The 22,264-nt window shown below is 39.2% G+C and overlaps 2 protein-coding genes across 3 annotated transcripts; both read left to right on the top strand.

Annotated features, from left to right (window-relative positions):
• The first annotated feature begins 527 nt into the window (after nt 1–527).
• Nucleotides 528–7,906, top strand: ZFAND1 (zinc finger AN1-type containing 1). The gene is made up of 8 exons (XM_062502697.1): nt 528–775; nt 1,758–1,800; nt 3,014–3,053; nt 3,418–3,545; nt 3,626–3,717; nt 4,525–4,649; nt 7,437–7,592; nt 7,736–7,906. The coding sequence occupies exons 1-8, from the start codon at nt 721–723 to the stop codon at nt 7,904–7,906; spliced, it is 810 nt and encodes a 269-aa protein (XP_062358681.1). The 5' UTR covers nt 528–720.
• Nucleotides 7,907–11,747: 3,841 nt separating this feature from the next.
• IMPA1 (inositol monophosphatase 1) lies at nt 11,748–21,957 on the top strand. 2 transcript variants are annotated; one of them, XM_062489845.1, is made up of 8 exons: nt 11,748–11,928; nt 13,240–13,373; nt 15,261–15,365; nt 16,621–16,666; nt 16,813–16,921; nt 17,620–17,728; nt 19,202–19,353; nt 19,787–21,957. In XM_062489845.1, the coding sequence occupies exons 1-8, from the start codon at nt 11,866–11,868 to the stop codon at nt 19,903–19,905; spliced, it is 837 nt and encodes a 278-aa protein (XP_062345829.1). In that variant the 5' UTR covers nt 11,748–11,865; the 3' UTR covers nt 19,906–21,957. The 2 variants fall into 2 exon arrangements, with proteins under 2 accessions (XP_062345829.1, XP_062345840.1); XM_062489856.1 differs by lacking the exon at nt 15,261–15,365.
• Nucleotides 21,958–22,264: the final 307 nt, after the last annotated feature.

The following is a 22,264-nucleotide window of genomic DNA, read 5'->3' as shown; positions in this document are numbered from 1 at the left end:
AACACTGAATTCTGAAGGAATGTGCTTTTTTACAAAGTGGTGGGTGCGCCGCTAAGGAAACTTGAGAGGCACCAACAGGTTACGGGGTGCATGAAGTGTTTCGGGATGCCGGGTACCTCCGCTCTGCCTCCGAACAGCCTCTTCGCCAAGGGACGGCACAAATAGGAATACAGATAAGACACAAAATATGTTTGGGTTTGGTTTTTTGTTTGTTTGGTTGGTTTTTGGTTTTGTTTTGTTTTTTTTTTTTCTCTGGAACTGCCCAAGGATCACCGGCCCCGGCTCCGGGCCCATTGAAGTCTGACACAGGAGCTGTTCAGAGCAGAGTGCCCTGAACCCAGGGACGCACCGCTCCCGCCCGCAGCGCCGAGCCGGTGGCGGTGGTGGCGGTGGTGGCGGTGGTGGCGGTGGTGGCGGTGGTGGCGGTGGTGGCGGTGGTGGCGGTGGTGGCGGTGGTGGCGGTGGTGGCGGTGGTGGCGGGGGCTCGGGCTCGGGCTCGGGCTCGGGCTCGGGCTCGGGCTCGGGCTCGGGCTCGGGCTCGGGCTCGGGCTCGGGCTCGGGCTCGGGCTCGGGCTCGGGCTCGGGCTCGGGCTCGGGCTCGGGCTCGGGCTCGGGCTCGGGCTCGGGCTCGGGGGGGTCCCCAGCGCCCCCGGCCCCGCCTCTGCCCCGCCCGGCCCGGGGCGGGTCCCGCCGCTTCTCCACCTCCTGCGTGCCGCGGACATGGCGGAGCTGGAGGTGGGGCAGCACTGCGGGGTGCCGGATTGCCGCCAGCTCGGTAAGGGAGAGCGCGGCGGGTCCCGGCGGAGACGGGGATGGTGGGCCGGGTCCGGTGCGGGGGTGCCCCCCGCTCGGGGACTCCTCGGTGCTGCTGCAGCCCTGCACGCTCCAGTGCCGGCGCCTGTCATCTCGGTTGTGTCGCTGGGTGGTTAATAACCTGCTTGCCCCTTCCGCACACTTGCTTGCCTTCAGTGATTTGGAGAGTGTGACTGGAAATGTAGCTTTTCAGAAAGAAGCAGCAGAACCGCCTATACCGAAAGCTTCCTGGAGGAGCACTCAGAAATGATCGTGACCTGAGCAGTTGGGTGGTAGTCTGTCAGCATAAAATCCGAAGGATGGAGAAGCAGAGTAGTGGGCTGGACCTGGTATTTGCTGCCATTAATGATGTGTTCGGCAGACAGTGAAGTGATTTTTAACTATAAGAATTCATGGGGTAGGCAGCGGATGTGTAGAGAGGCTTAGGAAGTGTGTGCAATTTTGATCACCCAAGGACAGTATGTATGATATTATGTAAAGAAGGGGCAGGATCATTTTGACTGTCCAGTGCAGGAGATGCTCTCCCTTCCAACGAGAAAAAAAATGTAAACTGTCCGCTGCCAGTGAATAGTGTTCTGAGTGGTCTCGCAATAAATTCAGTTTTTAACATAACTAGTAATTTTTATGGCTAACCATCTGTTCCAGTGTCATAGCTTGATATTGAAAAAAAAATTAATTAAGAGCCTAATTCCAACTTCTGGAATGTATATATGTATTATTTACCTGCCCATATGTTTTTCTGTAATACTAATTAGGGGAGTTAACAAAAACCACTTTTACTAAAGTGTAGATACAGTTGCTAAGTATTCTTATAAATATACATACCCTGTGATGTTGGTAAGCAAAAGTTAATCATGTGAAATTTAAGCTAGAAACTACTAGCAAAACAACAACCATGTTGTCTTTGTTTCAGATCTTTGTTTCAGAAAATCTCTTTGTTTCAGATTTTCTTCCCTTTGTTTGTGATGGCTGTTCAGGTATCTTTTGGTAAGTTCATAGAATCACAGAGTATCTCAAATTGAAAGGGTCCCACAAGGATCAACAAGTCCAACTCCCTACTCCTCACAGGACTAAGTGTTACTCGGACAATCCTTGAGCTCCAACAAGCTTGGTGCCATGACCACTTCCTTGGGGAGCCCATTCCAGTACCCAACCGCCCTAAGAACTTTTCCTAGTGTTCAGCCTGAACTTCCTGTGACACAGCTGCTTTCCATTTCCTCATGTTTTATGCCAGTCACCAGGATTTCCTCATCCCAGGTGAAGAATCCTGAACTTGCTTTCATTATATTTCATACACTTGGTGCCTGCCCAGCTCTCTAGTCTGTCCAAAATCTCTGTGTGACTTCTCCACCCTCAAGGGAGTTCACAGCTTCTCAGGGTTTAGTATGGTTGGCAACTGTAACATGTATCCAGATCATTTATAAAAATATTGAAGAGCACTGGCACTAAAACTGAGTTCTGGGAAACTGCACTGGCCACCAGATTGAAGCAGTTGCATTAACTGTGACTCTCTGAGCCCAACCATCAGCCAGTTGCTCACCCATCATACTATAGACTTGTCTAGCTGTGTGCTGGACCTTTTGTCCAGGATACTGTGAGAGACTGGGTCAAAAGCTTTGCTAAAATGTAAAACACCACATCTGCTGGCTTCCCAATGTCAGTTAAGTGGGTGACCTTGTCACAAAAGGAGATGGCAGATTATGTTTTCTTCTTGAAAAAAAATTTGAGGTTTCTTGCAAGGTTGAAATGAGGGCCTGCACTTTGATTTACACTTCAGATCAGCAGAGGGCAGCTGAGAGAAACTCCAAGATTGGGGGCAGATTTCACTTCTAATATATCGGAAGCCTTCAAAGGATTTCTGCTGTATGGAAGGTGATTGAAAATCCATTAAAACAAACTCTGGTTACTTTGAACTGAGCTCTTAAGCACACTAATGGCTTCATTCTCTTGAGATGATTTATCTTGAGGCAGTCGTTCAAAAAGCTAAATGTTTTACAGTCTAAGAAAGAACATGATCAATCCATTCAGTAAGTGAAAAGCATAGGATAGAACAAACTATGGAGAAGATTCTAATTATCTAATTGAAGTTTTCCCATGATAAAACTTGTCAGATTACTCTTTAAACGCTTAAATGTTTTCACGTGCAGGCTTTTTTTTCTGGGATGTTGATAACAGTGTGATATTTTCTTTTTCCACAAAGCCTTCAGCACAGGAGCCGGGATGCTCATGGGTGTTCTGAGGTAATCTAATAATATATGACAGCCTTAAATGAAAATTCCATGCAAGTTAGCTGTGTGTTTTCAGATTAGATGAATGCACATGGTATATGAATGGTGTATGAATTATTTAACTGAGAATGTGAAAAGCTTTTAGAAATTAATCTACTCTTTTTCTTCCTCTCAGAAGTAAATTGACTTTGAGTAGGATGATAGTTCTTTTTCTACCTCTGAGCTAAACATAACCAGGGCAGAAGTAGGAGAGAATAGCTGGACCAGGTTTGCCCATAGAATGGAGAGCTAGCACATATCTTTGGGATAGCTGGGATGGTAACTTATATCTGTAGTATCTGTTTATTTACACAGAATATTTTGTACTTACTCCTAGGTGAATATAAGAAACAGTTCTGTGAAACATGATCAGCACAAATCTTACCCATGCTCATACAAGGACTGCAATGGAAAGGAGCTTTTGCCAGTGTTATGTCCCTACTGTGAAAAACATTTTTGTCTCAAGTGAGTGGAACAGAATGTTTAAACATCGACATTCATTCATTAATGTATGGAAAATAGAAGCTTTACTTTGTTGTTTACAGACATCGTCATCAATCAGACCATGAATGTGAGAAGCTGGACACACCGAAACCTCGAATGGCTGCCACCCAGCAGCTTGTTCAACAAATTATAGGCAAGTACAGAGGGATATATATTCTTCTTCCTGTTTTTTTTTCCCAAAAACATTATTTGAGCTTCTTATCTCCTTTGAAGGGCCAGGTTTGACCAAAAAGAAGAAAGGATGGGACTTCCTTGGTTAAACAGCTGTAAACTTACATGTCAGCATTTAATACTGTTAATCTAAACTGAACCAAAACAACAGTACAAGGAGAATCTCTAAGGAATAAATAAGGCACAGGTTTCTTTCAGAATTTTTGTCTTGTTGTCATTTGACAAGTACTATAATGTAATGAATTGTACCTAGCCATTATTATTTACATATTAATTCACGCATAAATAATGCACTTGTGTTGGATGTGCATGTCAATCTGCTGGGATCACACCTACAGACTCAGGATGGCAAGAAGAGTCTGATTCTACTATGTAAAGTTTTGCAGATTTTAAACAAGCTTTAGGATGGAAAAGAGAATAAACAGCACTGCCCAGCTGGACAGTGGTTATGTGTAGAAAGGAGGACCTGAAATGTTGCCATATGAATGCTGTGATGGACACAGGTGTAGAAACTTAAAAATTTATATCTATTTGGCTTTTGCAGCCTGTGTTTACATGGTGATAATGTTCATCTACCTTTCAGTGTAAAGGAATTCTGCTAGAACTAAAAATTCCAGTACATGACTTTGGGAGAATATGAGGAGACACAAAAAGGGAAGGGATCCTTAGCAATACAATGAGACCCAACAGACTAAGTGGGTCGATGTCGTATAATATGCTCAGGAAACTGTCAGAATGATCACACTAACAGGAATAATGCTGTTCCCAGATTCTAAAAAAAGTGATGAAGTGAAAAGCAAAAAACGTAAAGGAGCAAAAAGCAGTGAGACAGCAGCAAAAGTGGCTTTAATGAAACTGAAAATGCATGCGTGTGGGGACAAGTCCTTGCCTCAGGTCAGTGATGTTTGTTTTCAATAACTGAATTCGCAAAGGAACTGGAAAGTTTTCTAAATTGCTAGATCTTCATTAAGTTCCTTCAGCTTAGTTTTGGATTTAATTTTTCAAGATCACAATCTCCTAAATGCATATTTCAGCCTGGTACCCAAAAGCAACCTCACAAATCTTACAGTCTGTTATGTCTGTGTGGGGTTTGGTGCAGTGGAGTCATTCTATTATTTTATAGCAGAAATGTATTTGCCTGCCACATGGCTGTCATGTAGCAGTGCAGGGATAAATGGGTTCTTTTGAGGATTCTTGGCAGAAAGATAACATCACTAAGTTGTACTAAAGGTTATTATTTTAGCAGAATTTGATGATCAGCAGAGCACAGAATTTTACTATTACAGTAGAACAGGATTTCTAGAATTGCTGTAGCACAGTTTTGTAAGTAGTGCAGCACAGAATTTTACAGCATATCTTAACTTCTGGTTCCTTATCACCTGGACCCTTTGCAGATAGTGTCAAATCTCAGTACTTGGCTATTAATTTCAATATTTCAGATCATCTTGCCCTGAAACATGTAATTGCTTGCCTGAATTAATATGTTGGGGCACAGCAGTGGACAGTGTAGTCTTATCATAAGAATGTGCCTTAAAAGGTCGAGTTTGCTAATTTTGAGTGTAGAGGGATGAGTAGATTGGTACCAAGATGTTTCAGGTGCAGATTCAGCTACTCACCCAGAGTTAGCATCTGAAGATTGAGGGTGTTGTATATACAATACCATTTGTATGTGTAAAAAATGATTTTCATAAACTGAATGACACAGTTATTATCCCATTTGTGAAAGAGGGAGGAAGGAGGTACAGATAACTGTCAGTACAATACAGTGGGTGTTGTGATCATCTTTTTACACTGAGGTGTCTACAAAGGTAAACTGATGATTCCTTGGGCATACTCCAGATTTGTCCAAGCCAAAAAATCTGTCCGAGTTTCACTCATTTCCTGAAATGATAAGAAATTATTCATTCTTGGGAATTACCCAAACCTTAGTGAAAGTAGAGAGTCCCCATTTAGCAACAGTTTTTCATGTGCCTTTACTCTGGGAGTTAGTTAAGGGACAGACAGGTATTTTAAACTTCATAAGGGTAGTTAATATGAACATCATCACCCTGATAAAAGAGAAGGGCTGACAGTAGGCTGACAGTTTATTAGACATTTTACTGGTCAGAGAGCATGAAAATGAGCTCTTTCACTGGGCATCTGGTGGGTTGGTTATTTTAAACATCAAACAGCTTTAAGGTGGGCTTTATTTCATTTTCTCACAAGGAAACTTTGCCCTAGAGCTCATTTTAGTGGACCATTCCACTTCTTGACTGCATCATTACTTTGAGGACAGGCAGAACACCCAGGCAACTCCATGATTGTCCTACCATTCCTGCATTTTTTTTTCTTTTTAATGAATGTCATTGTCAGACTGCACAGCAGAGGGCATGGGAGTGTCAGCAAACTGTTGATTAAATCCTGCCAGTAGTAAGACTATCAGCTTTACCACAAGCAAAAGCTTTCCCTAAGCCTTCCTTATTTTATCTCCAGTAAGGGTGTAGCACCACCCCTCGGGTGTTCAAAGAAGTCCAACATAATTAATTTGCCAAGTGGACCAGGGGGCTTATTTCCTGCTCACAATCTGTTTGGTCCCCAGAAAAAGTGACCTCCTGTGTGAGGCCCTGCCATTGTTTCTTCATCAGTTGTTTTAATACTTGAGTTTGTGCTCCCCTGAATGCAGCTCACAGAATATCCATACTGAATGTATTTAGGCTTCCTGGTTGCATTTGCTGGTTTTGGGGGATGCAGGGAGACAAAAATGAGTTCCAATTTTACCTTACAATTTGAATAGCAAACCACTGCTCCATTTACTCCAGTTACCAATATTTTCTGATGTTTCAGAGGGATATGGAGCTCCAGGACATGATTCTCTTTTCTTCTGTGTGGAGAACACTCAGATTTCAAGAAAAATGCACAGGTTGAAATTCAGAGTCAGTTTTATGAACATAGTTGAGGTAGTTCCATATGTTCCTTGGGAATGCATAAATAAATCCTTTAGAAAGAAAACTTCTGTCTTGTTTGATAGTTTCTGGCTTTGACTCAGCAAGGATGATCCTAAATGATGAATATATAGCAGTAATGCTTGCTGTATTTTACCCCAATCGCATTCAGAATGTCTCCCTCATAGACTGCTGTTGACATTTCTTAAACAAAACTTTCAGTCTAGTAGAAAGAGTGTTTGGTACATAAAAGGAGGATACAGTACAGGACAAAGGATTAGCTGGTCATTATCTCAATGGTTTGTGAAGCAGGTATTTCTAGTACAGTGAACTGCTCTGCTTTTGCATTCCAATTTGAGACACTATACTGCTGCCAAAAGCAAATACTGCTTATTCAAACTGTCCTTTTTCTCACGAGGGCAGGTACCTTTTCCTGTCTGTCTGTATAGAACAGTGCACTGTGGGCATGGTGGCAAAAGGTGTTCTCTCCATCTTTAAGAACTTACAGCCTATGCCTCCATGCCTGCAGCTGGAGAGGACTCAATTTGATGATCTTGGTCATTTAGATTTTGCAGTAAAATTGTCCTGGTGGAATACACCAAATTTCAGTTGGTAATTTTGGGGCTGAAATTTGAAGTTTCTTACTGAAAACCTTTAAAAAGTTTTAAGGTTTACTTTAAAAAACTTACTAGATGTATATGACTGGAATTACATGTTTCTTCTGTGGCTAATTTTTGTTCTATTTTTCATGTTTTTCTAGACAGAAAGAATTTACTTTCAAGTACTTTTACCAAAAGGGAGCAAAGAGAAAAGCAAACCTATGTTCTTTTGCAGTAAATGGAGTATTGGCAAAGTAGTGGATTTTGCAGCTTCCTTAGCAAGCCTCAAAAATGACAACAACAAATCAACATCCCAAGTAAGTCAGCAATACCAAACATTTGCCATGTTGTTTCATTTTGGTTTTAGTTTTTCTTTAGCCTTTTGTGCCTCTCTCACCCCACTTCTTTCATCTTGGATAGGCAAATCTTGGTATTAATTTCTGTGCTGTTTGTTTTACAGAAACTGAGATTATGCCATACTGCCTCTGGAGAAGCCTTGCCATTTGAGCACACACTGGAAACATGGCTATCTGATAAAGACTATCCACTGTACAATGGAGGGAATATAATTCTGGAGTATCTTGATAATGATGTTCTGTTTATAGAAGATACAGAATCCTACTTTAGTTAGTGAATACATTTTCACAAACAACAACAAAAAAAAATCCAATATTTTTTAGAAGCATGGTATTAAAGCAAGTCCAGTTTTCTTTTAAAATCACTGTTATGCCAGAATCTGTCTTCCATTGTAAAGACACAATTCCCATCAATTTCTCAGTTACTTGACTTCAGAAGAACTGTGTCCTGAAAGGAAAATTACAATAACTAATATTACAGATAATCACATTGCTCTGTTGAGCTGTATAAGAATGTATAAGCTGTTAAGAATGTTTTCTTAAATTTCGTATTCATTTTTGTGTAAGTGGTGGGGACAGTGTGTTTTTATAAATAATGAAAATGTAAACTTGCAGTATGACAGTTTTCTGAAGGAAAGAAGCACATTACACTACTGTAGCATCTTCTCTGCATCTACACAAACAGATATGATTGCATTTGGAAACCAGCACTGTCCATATACCAGGTCCACATTTTCTTCTTGTAATAGTTTAATGACATTTAGAAGGAAAGCTTTATGGAGCAGAAGAAAATTCACTCGGGTGTCATTCGCATTGTAAATCTCATTGTGTGATTAGGTGGGGGATAAAAGATCTCAGTAAACCTGTCACTTATTTTGCTCTACAGTGCTCTTTACTGTAGTTTTAACATGACTTAGGTATGAATAAATTACTTTACTGGACGTGGTGTGGATGTCACACAATGGAAGGTGGTTTTGGTTTCTATGAAGGAAAGGGTTTTTAGTGGCTGGATATTTTGGAAATCCTTGTCTCCTGGCCGCTGAAACTACAGAAGCATTTTTCTGCTTTCCCCTGCCTGTCTCTCCAGTTATCTTGTTTTCCAGCACAAGAGGAACAGTTCCTTTTCCCCTTGTTATTTATTTTCCTGTCTTTCATCTGCAATTGTCTATTCATCTTTCTTTTTATCTTAGGCTGCTGTGGTACAGAATATGCTAGTAAGAGGCCAACCAGCATTGTGGAACGAGTGAGTTGGGAGGAGCCCTAAACAGAACTTGTGCCCTGCACTGTTGCTACAAAAGCAAGTGAAAAATGCTGCTGTGAAACAGGGTAATTTCTCTTATTTTTAGCACAAAATCTTAATTTTTCTACTTACACTCTTCCTCCTGTCCCTGATTTTTCTGCCTTAGCAGTTGCAGGCAAAATAATTGAACTAATACTTTTATGTGATTAAAGAGAAGATAGACTTGGGATGCAGGAAGTAAATCTTTGGGGCAACCTCAAATCTTTTACCAGGGTGGTTTCTTTCATCAATTGCCAGTAATGGCTAAGGGCTATCAGCCTGTAAATGACAGTACAAACATGGAAAGTCACAGTTGGTAAGACTCCAAAAAGCTTTCACTATCATCTTAATCCAGGAATGTGTCTAGGATTGTACACAGAAGCTCATTCCAGGTAGTTTTCAGAAACTGAGAAGCAAAACCAAATTTGTCTGACAGATAAATAATTGAGAAGAGGTGAAAACTCCACCCTGATGAATAGTACTAGGAACAAAAGCAGAAACTTCAGACCTTTAGGATCTTGTCTAGGCTAGAATTGCTCTCCTTTTACCATTTTAGATTCCAACATATCTTTACTTAGCTTTTGTTTTGTTTTGTTTTTTTTGTTTTAAAACTTACTATCTTAGCATATTTTCATAGAGAAATTTCAACAACTGCATTTAAAAAACAACAAAATACTTTGGAGGAGTCCATTTGCATTTGAAACCACTGTTAATTTTGCAGCCCTGTGCTTAGGAGGTGCTGAACAGTTTCACTTCAAAGTTAATAAATAAAACTTTTAACTTCTAGACTTCTAGTAGATCCAAAAATGTATGTAAATTATGCATGCAAGAAGAGGAATTTATCAAAGGAAATATTTCCTGATTTTAAAAGGAAATTTTCAACCAAACTACAAAAATAAGTGAATATCAAACGTTTTAGTTGTTCTGGCTGTAATTTTAGAGAACGTACAAGGTCAAGGATTTACAAACATTTTATGAGATGCTGTGGTAGCAGCTCCTGGCCTTGTTCTGGTTGAGACATTGCTACAAGGTTGCCTGGCATGTGTTTGTAATATATACAACAGGAAAGGGTTCTATTAACACCAAGAGTTCAATTCTGTGTGGATACCTGACCTGTTAGATCAGCTGAGCAATGCTGTAGTAAACAAGAAATAACGTATCACACTAAAACAGCAGGCTGTAATCTCTCATACTTTTATTTTCACAATTTTCTGTTTCTGTGTCTGTTTTGGAAAAGCACCATGGGGTGTGATCAGTCTGGTTTGCAGACATTTTATCAACAGGTCACCTCTGTTCATCCAGTTTTATCAGGTGACACATAAAAATACACCTTGCATCTTAGTTTTCCTCATAGTAGCTTCATACATAAAATACAGTATTTCATTTCATCTGATATAGAAATTGGGGTTTGGATTAGGAAAATTCTTATATTTGTTAGGAGAAAACTTCAGTCAGTCATGTTTTACGTCTGCTGATTTTAAGGCAGATGCAGAAATCTGTAAAACCCTTGCTGTAATGTTAAGTCTACATTAATGACATAAAAAAAACCCATTTTTTGTAACACTCGTGCAGTCCTGTATAGATTGTACTGAGCCATGTTCAGCTGCTTGCCTCAACAAAAACCGCATCTGAGCCAAAGTGCCTCTTTCAGTGGTCTTTGTGCATTTGGTATAACCTTGTAAATAACAATTTGCAAAATAAACAATAAAAACACAACATACCATCTCTGTAGTTCTTTAATGTCTGTGAATACTTTAAAAAGCAGGCTTATTCCTGTTAATGAAATGGGGAGGAAGAAATGTGGAATTGAACAGTGACCTGCTGCACACAAAAGACTCGGTGAGAGTAGAAACTATTTTTCGGTGATGTGGCAAGGACAAAACTTTGTCCCTTTGGCCTAGCTGTGCCTTGGGTTGGCATTGGGGCAATGGGTTACAACTGCTTCATTTGGTGTGGTAGACATGATTATTTTAGGCATAAGGCAAATTGCAACCCTTCCTTGTTTAGCCAGATCACCATTTTACATAGGACAGTCAGTTACATCACTTGAAATTTGCGACGACAAAACCAGCCCTGTTTTGCCTTTACTTGATGACAGAAAATAGGCTCAAAAGACTACAGGGGAAAAAAAAAAAAGGGAAATGGTATCCGTCAGGCCTGGAATGTTTATTTTCCTCCGTCTGATTTTAATTAATATTGAAGTTGCACTGTAAAAAAAAATCATTTGAGCTCTCTAAACTCGCCCTCCGTGAGGCTTCTGAGGCACGGCAAAGGTTTCCCAGAGACGATGTGGATGCCCCGCCTCTGGAAGGGAACAGGGCCCGGCTGGAGGGGGCTCAGAACAACCTGGTCTAGCGGAAGGCGTCCCTGGCCACGGCAGAGGAGCTGCTCATGACCTTTGAAGCTCCTTCCAACCAAAACCATCCTTTCAATTCTATGATAAACTTCAATCGCGTGCTCCACGGGAGAGCATTTACGGTAACCGCGGCCCTGCCACGTCCAATTATTAACAAGAAGTCGACATCAAAGCCTTCATCCTAACGCTTCCCTTGTAGATTTTGACAGCGCCGGCGCCGAGGCGGCCGGGCCCGGCCCCGGGCTCCCTCACGCGCAGGCGCGGCCGCCACCGAGCGGAGGAGGAGGAGTCGGGGCCGGGGCCTCGCGCGCGGCGCCTGCGCCTGGGCGGGAGCGGGGGCGGTGAGCGCGGCGCGCGCCGCAGCCGCCATTTCGGGCACCGGGAGGGGCCCGCGCGTCCTGAGGCGCTCGGGACGCGTCTGAGGCCCCGGGGCCGGGCCGGGCGGGGCGGGGTGAGGTGAGGCGGAGCGTGGGCTCGGCCTGTTTCCTCGTTCGAACGGTACTTAAACCAGGCGAAGTAAAACAAGCCTCGGATTTGTTAAAAAAAAAAATTAGGAAGAAAACGAGCCGTAGTAATTTTTGCTCTTTATCTCGAGAAAAATGGCAGATCCCTGGCAAGAATGTATGGATTATGCAGTTGGTTTAGCAAGGAGAGCTGGGGAGGTATGTATAAGCTCTTTATAAATAATAATATGATTTATTCAGTCTAATATGTATATAGCTTTTGAAGGTGGTTGATGTTGGAATTTCTTTTGAGGAGAGTTTTCTCAAAAATCTAAATGAGCAGAACAGCTTGTGATGTTCAAGTGCAAGATTAGAGTGTCTTTTATGTTTATAGCCTGGTTAACTTCAGAAAACAACTTTATGCTTTCCCTTGGCCTGGAGTCCGGTTAAAGACAAAGGAGTAACTTTTGTTCCTTGAGTTTGATTTAAAAAATAAAATTCAGAATTGTGATCAACAAAGAGCATCTCGATTTTTCACCCTTAAACTACTTCTTTCTGCCTTATTATTTTCCCAGCTGAAAGCTGGTGACAGTCTTTCTTGTGAGCACCTGAATCAGCTTTCTACAGTGGCTCCTTGACGGCACACGGTTCCTTCTTGTGTTCTCTCTCCATCCTTGGAAGCGTCCGAGGTCAGCTTGGACGGAGCTCTAAGCCTGGCCTAGTGAAAGGTGTCCCTGCCCATGGCAGAAGGGTTGGAAGTAGATGGTCTTTTAAGCTCCTTCCTACCCAAACCGTTCTATGATTCTTTCTCTTCCTGAAAGCTGCTTTCTTTCTGTAAATAAGAACCGTCCCTTACAGTGGTGGCGTTTTGCCGTTTGAGAACAAGAAGAGGTTTGTGCGTGTTGGCAGAGCCTCAGCACAAGTGGTTATCAAATGTTTAGTTCTTAGTAATTTTTCTTAGCACACTTGAAGGCTGTGGCAGCCAGACAAGATGGCACATGTACTAATTCTGTCCCCTGGAGGTACAAAATCTCTGGAACATTGTCTCTGCAAGGACCTCATTAAAGTGTTCCCTCAGAAAATCTTTTTGAGTTACAGTGTAATAATTTTGTGGGCTGTGAGGTATGGGTTCTTGCTTAAGCTGATACTGATAGTTTTAAGATCATAAATGCAAGGTCTGGCTAAAAACAGCTGACTTGAGCTCAGTGGTAGGTGTTTCATTTGACCCTGGTATTTAAGTTGGTAAATTTAAAACTTGTCCTAACAAAATGGACCCTAGGTAGTTTCATCTATGTTGGTGATCTTCCTAGTACTTAGATATAAGGCCATGTAAAATTTTGTACTGAGCAGGGGCTAGAGATGCAAGTCCCAGCTCTTACAGTTAAATCCAGGTTATGTCACTGCTTGTGTTTGTGTTTTGTGTGTACAGTGGGAAAAATGACCATAAAAATGATGCTCAGTTTTTTTTGAAAGCTAATATTTTTCATATTGTTAACACTGAAGGATTTTGTTTTCTTTTTGTTTTAACAGATAATCCGTGGAGCACTCAAAGAAGAAATATCTGTTATGACTAAAAGTTCGCCTGTAGATCTAGTGACAGAAACTGATCAAAAAGTAGAAAACTTCATTATTTCTTTGATAAAAGAAAAGTATCCTTCTCACAGGTATGGCTTGTTGTATGCTTTTGACAGAAAAAAAATGGAAAGTTTATGATTTTGCTTGGTAGAGCTTTATTACAACTGGCACACTGACAGTTGCAGCATTAACTTCTATAAATTAAGTATTTTAAAGTAGTACTGGGTTGAAGTTTTGCCCAGTGTTCTAGCAACATCACAAGGTGTCCCCAGGTCTGCTGATGTGAGACAAAACTTAGGATGAAAGTCACTTCCAGTTGAGCCAGCTGTAATAAACTTCTTGGTTATTGTGTTGGAAAGTCAAACGTAGCCCCAGGAGACCTGGAGCCCAAATTTCTTGTCTGCTTTTGAAACTCGTGTTTCTTTGCTGTCTGTGTGGGATGGGTCCTGTGCAACCGAGTGTGCCTTTGGCAAATATCATATCATTTTACAACATAAAACATTCTTTTAAGAAGACAGGATCTTCTTGTTCTGCATAACAGAAAGACTGTCATACAAAATGCTGATTGTCTTAATTGCTCTTCCTCTTTTTATCCCTTCTCCTGCCCCTCTCTATACCCTGTTCCCCACCCCCTATAAAATGTATTCTTGAAGGGTAATCTATATGTATTTGCTTCCATGGGTCTGTCTTTAGCACTTCGACATAATGGTTCAAGTTTAATACAGTTTCCTTAAAGTCAGTTTGCTATTTTTTTTCTTTCATTTTCTAGGAGATTTTGTTACTGTAGCTGTATATGTGAAATGTAAGAGATCTGTAGAACTGGAACAATCAAGGAGGTGCAAAAGTTCAGTAACCAAATTAGTATGGGCATACAGACTTGAGAATGACCTTGAAACACCAGTTTCTGTGACATTGATATGCTTTTAAGGGTATTTTAGCTTCTTTTTATTTTAGGTAATGAATGTCACATTAGACATAATGGTGCTGAACTTCTCTTCCTAGTGAATTACTCATCCACCTATATTCAGTCTCGTTTTTCTGAAGGTCTGCTGCTTTTTGGAAACGTGCTGTTTCCTTCTGATTAGTCATCTTTACTTCTGTAGTTAATCATAAAACTCCCAATCAATATTAAAGGGACCTCATTTATTTCCTCTCAGCAGGTTTTTGGAGGAAAGCATGTGTTTTCTGCAAACCTTCCATAGGTTGAGTAATGTGTGATAAATTGTGACAACCTGCAAAAGGCCTCAAAGAGAACTTCACCCACTTAGACTCATCCTAATAATTTTGCAGTCTAAAACACTTTCATGAGCAGCAAAGCTTGTGAAATTTGGGATGCTGTGGCACTGTGACTCTTGTGTCCCTGTGGTTTAGTACTGTGGCTGAGCATGCAGTTACCCATCTTCTTCAAGAACTCTGGCTTGAATTTCCCTTTACTGTATTACCCTTTTGTCATGCTTGTAAAACTGAAGTTTTGAGATTAACAACTTCTGGTCATATTTGAGTTTAAATCAGTCTTCAAATTCAACAGTTGCTGCAGTGTGCTAACCAGGTACATGAGACCACAAAGGCTTTCTTCACTGAAAACACAAGTTACAAAATAATGTTGTATAGCACAAATAAGCTGAAAGGTGTAAATCTCTATAGGTATTTTGAGCAAAATTTGATTATGCTGTTACTGGAAAAAAATTATGAAAGCATCGATGTTCTGAATGCTAAATTCTGTCATTTTTTCTGTGTTGAAACATAAAATCATTTTCCCTGCATATTGTGTTTATCCTTGACATCATAAATATTCATGGAAGCTTGGTCAGATATGGCTGGTGCTTTCCAGATAATGTATTTCTCAGCTTTTTTGCTTGTGATCACTGGTGGTACTCAAAGCTTCATCTCACTTTTAAGAATTTCAGTGTCAAGGGCAATGTTGTAATTCAGACATTTTGAACAACTTCTGTCTTTTAAATGTGTTTGTACTGTAGCTTTATCGGAGAAGAATCTGTTGCAGCTGGAGAGGGCAGCATTCTGACAGATAACCCCACATGGATTATAGACCCTATTGATGGAACTACCAACTTTGTACACAGGTCCATCCTTCATTTCTTTTATGTTAGCAACCTCAACTGATTACCTTTTTTCTTTCTCCAGTTCTGTGAAAGTAAGGTTGTTTTTAATTTTTAAACTGCTTTGGAAGAGGTACTATAAACTTGTTAATAGTTACAAATTGCTACTTACTGAGAGCCTTTGGGCAGTTGTTGCAAGCATTTTAGTATTCCCCTGAGTATTGCAATAGGCTTGCTCTGTTACCTACATCAGTTGTTCCATACCAGGCCTGTATTATACAGCAGGGGTCAGCAGCCTTTGGCATGGATTCCAGAGATAGATAGGCAGACTTTTGCAGTAACAGGATTCAGAATAAAAAGTTGCAGCATCTTCAGAAAGTGAATAACTGCTTCAGGTGCTGATTTCGAAGAAATTTCAAATCCATTGAGATCTAGGAGCCCCAACTGTGAAAGAAAGCATGATATCACCAGTAGTTATCAGTGGTATTTCACTCCAAGATGAGGAGGGGACTTAGAGAGTAATGCTGACAGTCTATTCCTTACATCTTTTAAATGTGATAGATTTTGGCCCCAGTAAGCGTTTCTGAGTCTGCTTGATTTCAGTTCTGAAATGACTGCTGCTATGTGCGGAATGGCTTTCAGATACCTTTTGAATCCTGCTAAATAATGTGTTTAGAAAGTTATAAGAAAAGAACCCATTCTGCTGAGTCTACAGGCTTAAAAGTTGCTATTTTTTGCAGAAAGAATAAGAGGAAATGTTTGGGAATTAAAAAAAAAAAAGGTAAAAAAATTGGTTGATTGTTTTAAACTTAGACTGAGATGCAATCCACCATGTCTTACATAGTCCCACTGTCTTAACCCTTCCTGCATTCTACAGTATCTGTCTTTGTCATGGCTTTGGTGGAGAAAGGGGAGGTGGGGGGAGAGGTAACTTGTTTTTTATTTAGGTGAACATTTTGTTCCTTCTGAGAAAGGTTAGTAGCATGGAGGCTTGTTGGCATTCTTTGGCTGTAAAAAACAGTCCCTAGGCTAGGAACAGCTGTAACATGAATGGCAGCCCCCAGTGGGTAGAAAAGTTTGTGTTTCAAGTGGTAATCAGTGTGGTTGGCTCTGTTTTCAGCTAAACTGTGCAAATTCCAGAAAACTGTTCTGTATAGTCCCAGTTTGTTTTTGAAATATACATTACATTTAACTGAACACTGTCTTTATTAAGAGTAAGCATGGTAATAAAAAAAATTTAGTATCTCACTATAAATTAGTGAAATGTTTTGTTTTGTAGGTTTCCATTTGTGGCAGTTTCAATTGGCTTTGTTGTAAACAAAAAGGTATACTTTTTATTACTTAATATCTAATAAAATTAAATTAATTGCTTGCTGCTATTTACAGCTAAGTTCTGTAATTTCCTGCCTCACAGTAAATAGAAAGAAAGGGAAAAACCATTTCCTCGGGGTATGTTTTCTTGTTTTTGCAGATAGAGTTTGGAATTGTGTATAGTTGTATAGAAGACAAGATGTATACTGCCAGAAAAGGAAAAGGTGCATTTTGTAATGGTCAGAAACTTCAAGTATCGGGCCAAGAAGGTGAGCTGAACTGAGTAGCTTTTTTCTGGTTATTACCAGATTGCAAGTGAGACAGGAGCAATTTGGGACCTGGATACATTGATACTTCTTAGCTCATAGTTTTGTTTTGCAAGACTTTCTTTGGCCATGGGCTGTTTAGTTTGGAGAAACATCTTTTATGTTCTCTTTGATGCATGTGATGTCTGTCATCTGTGCAAAATTAGGACTCTGCAATTGAAGCTTTTATTTTCCATCTATTGTGGTTTTGTTATTTTGCTTGTTTAATTCTCTGTCTGTCTGCAATCTGAGATTGTTTCACTCTAAAGAACAATCTACCAAACAATTCAGCTTCTCCCAGGTGGGACCTATTGGTTTAAGTCAGTACCACTCTTGTGTTTACAGCCCAAAATCCATGCTTCAAAGAAGATCTTCAAGTATCTCAGGACTGTTTTAGTTTTTATAGCAATAGAATTTTATTTACTATATCAATTAATGTATATGCACAGTTGGAGCAGATCATGCTTCTTTCATTGTATTTTATTTTTTCCTGCCATTTTCCAAATGATAACAGATTTTTATATGTTTGGTATATGTAACATTTTATTAAGATACCTCACTTTTATTCAGTCTTGTAAGAAAGCAGTGAAGTAAACTCTGCCAGTTACTGTGATTATTTAAGTTGTGCAATTGGAAGAGTGAGCGTTTTTTTTCTTTTCCAGACATTACAAAATCCCTTTTAGTAACAGAATTGGGGTCAAATCGTGATCCAGAGGCTATAAAAATAATTCTTTCTAATATGGAAAGACTCCTCAGTATTCCTATTCATGGGTAAGATACTTCCTAATTTTATATATATATTTATATACTGAGTGGTTAATATTGTAAATATGATTTTTTAGAAAGAATTTTTAGAAAGCTTTGGTTGCATTATATTTGCCTAAAATATGAAATATTACTTAAATTCTTCTGTCTAGTAGCTTCCACAGAGAAACTGTTTTTAACTTTTTCAAGCTGAGACATGCAGAAGAGAGCCTTAACAATCAGTGTTGCGGAGCAAAGCATGTTTGGGCTTTTTAGTTTAAAAAGTTAAATACAATCCTGGTTTTTTTTCCTAGATAAAGCTGGATGAGCAGAAGCCATATTACATTTCTTAGTTTCGTTTCCTTGTAGTAATGAAAATTGTTTTTATATATATAAGCCAGATTAGATCTCCCTTTCCTCTTTCAAAATCATGCAATTTTTGTTTGTCTGAGTAGTTCAAATTGTCCATAAACTCTTACTTTGCATTTCCTGCTTCTTCTCTTCCAGATAAGCCAAAGTCTACATTTCTACAAACCATTTTGTATAAAGTTGATTTCAGTAGACACTCTTCTGTTACTCAGCCATATTAATGATCTAACAAGTTTTATGCTGAGATTCTCAGGATTCTTGTTTTGATGCTTAATGTATAGATTTTTTTTCTACTTCCAGAAAGTCTTCTGATGTTATTAAAGGATATATGCTAAGATGCAAGTAGGAAATACATTTTAGATGCGGTGTGAATTCATCTTAGGAATTTTATTTGTAAACAATAGTTTGAGACTGGAGCTATATTTAAGTTGCTTCTTGCAATAGTTTAGCTGCTATCAGTTACAATTTAATGTACAGTTTACTATTAATTGAAATAACTGCACGTTTTTTGTACAAGTCACACTTACTTGCTAAGTACACTGACATTTCCAAAAGAGACTGGAATTTGTTACACGAGGGTTTGGTGGAGTTATCCAGACCAAATTTATGCTGTGTAATTTATTTTTAATAATAATAATAAAAAAATTGTGATTATTTTTTGTTAGAGGGTTTGGCAAGTCAGTGATGATTACTGAGCATCACCAGAGAATCTGAAAAAAAAACCCAAAAAACCAACAAAACCAAAAGGGGTTTTCAGCGCTGAAAAGTGTACACTCTTCTTGAATTCTTTTGTTCAAAGAGCAGAACAGACTGTTACTGTTTCATGGGAAATTATCTTCTAGAATATGTCAGAATATGTTACAGTTTAAGAAATCACTTAAGATGTGTTTAAACAAAAAAACTATTAACAGAATCTGTAAATGTAATTTCTAGAAATTTGCTGCATTTTGAAAACTCTTCAGACTACATAAGCAACACTTCATTCCCATTTTTTTATGTTTAACTGCAGCATTTCATCATGCTTGCTCTAGTTCAGTTCACTTCCATCATGACATTTCTGTGCAGTGTACCCAGACACTAACTTTTTTGCAAACTCTTCTCAGTTAAAACAACGTCTTGTATCTCCTTTAGGATTAGAGCTGTTGGTACAGCAGCTGTGAACATGTGCCTCGTGGCAACAGGTGGAGCTGATGCCTATTATGAAATGGGGATTCACTGCTGGGATATGGCAGGAGCTGGAATCATTATTACTGAAGCTGGTGGAGTACTGCTGGATGTAACAGGTAGATACACGAGCCTGCATAGCATTTTTTGTCCTTTTAAATGCCTAATAGGGAGCAAAATGTAGCTGAAATTAGAAGGCAAGAGGTTCTTCTCAGTCCTCTTTCCAAGCTACCACCACTGAACAGTTCCAAACCCATTAACAGATGAAGAATGGGCTAATTGTATGTTCTTAAGCAACAAGGCAGCCTTTACTCCCTTGGCTGGACTCCTGGAAAAGTGAAAAAAAGACAGTGAACATACACTGAAGAGAATTTAAATGCAGCTCATACAAGATACCTGTTGAGTTAAATGCATTTTTGTCCTGAGAAAAAACTTGGTCCTAAATAAGAATAATACACAATTTACACTCAATTTTTTCAGTGCTTATTTGCATACCAACATGTCTGTTTTCTTCCTATATAAATTGGTTACTTTGTTTGCTTTGCTTTCTAGGTGGACCATTTGATTTGATGTCTCGAAGAATAATTGCAGCAAGTAGTCGAGCTATTGGAGAGAGAATAGCCAAAGCACTTCAAGTAATTCCTCTGAGAAGAGATGATGCAACCAACTGAACACCAAAGCTGCACCATAAATGTCCTTCCTTATCTAATGTTGTCTCATTCCCACATGGTGGTCATGGTACACCTTGAATAGATAGTAGTCTTCAGTACTGGTGTGGCTGCTAAGTAGAGCTTTGAGATTGAACAACATTCTAAGTAAGCTTTAACTGTTGAGTTTTTATTTAACATCACAATTAGATAAAAATCTAGAAAAATCAGCAAATATATGCAACTAGTATTTTCAAGTTTTATACTACACTGGAAAACATGGCAAGAGACTCTTTCATGTATGGATAAATAAAGCTCTCTAGTTCTGTAAGTGACAAAAACAAAACCCACTGTCCTGACACCACATCATCACATCTGATCCTGAACCCAAAAAGATGAAGGCATTATTGTTTATCAGTCTTTCTCTATCTGGTCTCCAGTGTATCCATTTCCTTACCTCATTGCAGTTTTTGTACAGATAGTTTACACATTTCCAAACCTGCTGGTTGCTTGTAGCTTTGGTTACAATTTAAAGCCTTTATTACTTACCTGTCATTGATTTTGTAGTCATCGTTCTACCTTTCCAGTGGTAGATGGACTTAATCCCTTCTTTAGCCTTGTATGTGGCAGCACACCTTCAAGTCCATTACAATTTCAAAAGTAATATTTACTGTGCTGGAAAATATATGCATCTTCCAGAATTAATTCTGAGTACACCTATCACCAAATGCACTTACTTGAAACTAATGTGCAGTATGATTTGCATTTTGTTAATTTTGATTTGGTTTCTTCACGGGTGAATGTGTTTCAAAATCTAAGGAATCATTAAATCCAAGAGAGTTTTCAGTACCTCAGTTGGGAAAAAAATAAGACCAATATTTTTTGTGTAATCTAATTTTTCATAAGCTACAAAATCAATGACCAGCCAGGACCAGGTTTTAATTTTGTTTTACAGAATGTACACAGAGGAAGGTATATACCAGAACCTAAAGGATTTCTAATTTAAGAAATATTAGTGATTTAATTCTAGGTGTCGCTTGTTGTAAATTTTGAAAATTATACTGATTCTCTGCAGCTTTGTATTTAGGATTGTTATAAAAGCATCCATGCACTGTTCAGATAATTAATGCACTTTAAAAAAAGATGTCAGATCGGTTTTTAGACTTTTTTTTGTTGTTGTTCTTTTTTGGTTTTGGGGGGAATTTTTTGTGTTGAAAAGAAAGTAGTCTCATTGGTTGTTTAATTAAGACACAGTAGTGCTTCAGAAAACCTGACTTATTGTACTGCTGTCCCACTATTTCTGATTTGAAAAATAGTATATTGAAGTTTCAACAGATGGCATATTATAAATGTCAGGTTTCTATATCAGCTGATTTCTGCAGATTTTTCAGAAACATTAAATTTTAAGATGTATCTAATGCCAGATGATGATTAAGAAGGATGTAAGCCCTAATTAAAGGTCTTCCCAAAAAGCCAGACTTAGAATTACTTTACTTTTTAAATTCCTGTTAACAAGGATGTAAGCCTTTTGAGCATTTCACTGTAACTTTATTGTTGTAAATAATGTGTGTGGGATCATGGTTGTTTTGGAGATGTCCTCTGTACCATTTCTGTGGCTTTTGTATAACAAAGTCTACATAACTTTATTTGTGAAATGGAGATATGTGTAAAAAGTACTTGGGATGGAAGAACATGTTGGAAATAAATACACTTCAGCAGCAGTGGCTTTAGCTGTGCTTCCTTTCTCAGCATTCATCAGGTCCAGTGCTGTGACCCGTCAAGCTGGATCTGCCTGCCTCAAACTGTCTGAGTTGAACACTTTTTTCTTCTTGGCCTCTGATGTGCACACATCATAAACTGTTGTGCCTTTAGATGTAGGATAATGTGTGCACCTGCAGTTGGGTTTTGGAGCAAATATTTCAACTTGTTCCAATGAGATCATAGTTCATAAATCAACTCCAGTCTCAGACTCAAACTTTTTGGATTATCTTGCCAGTCATTTGTGTTAGAGGTCTATCAGCTGGTTGAAGCATGTAGCTTTTTGTTAGCTTTCCTAATAATGTTATCTGAGGAAAATTTTTTTAATGATTTTCTTATCTTGGCCATCTTCACTCTTTGTGTTGGAAACTAATGTAATCTATTTTTTTTTTTTTGCTCTGTAAGTGGCAGTTTTTATCAACTCTCTGCTTGCTTTTTAATTTCAGCCACCTTTTCAGAGGATCAGAAATCCTGGTTTGCTACTTTGCTAAGCATTGTGTTCTCAGATACCTCTAATATGTGCCTGCTGCTTTTGTCATGTGAAAAGACGCTGAAATGTAATTATTAAGTTTAAAGACATTTTCTTTCTGTTCTAGCCAGCAATTTTGACAAGTTCTTGTAATAC

This window comes from Cinclus cinclus, chromosome 1 (genome assembly GCF_963662255.1).
Source record: "Cinclus cinclus chromosome 1, bCinCin1.1, whole genome shotgun sequence".
NCBI lineage: Eukaryota > Metazoa > Chordata > Aves > Passeriformes > Cinclidae > Cinclus > Cinclus cinclus.
This window is presented reverse-complemented; position numbering and strand designations above follow the sequence as displayed.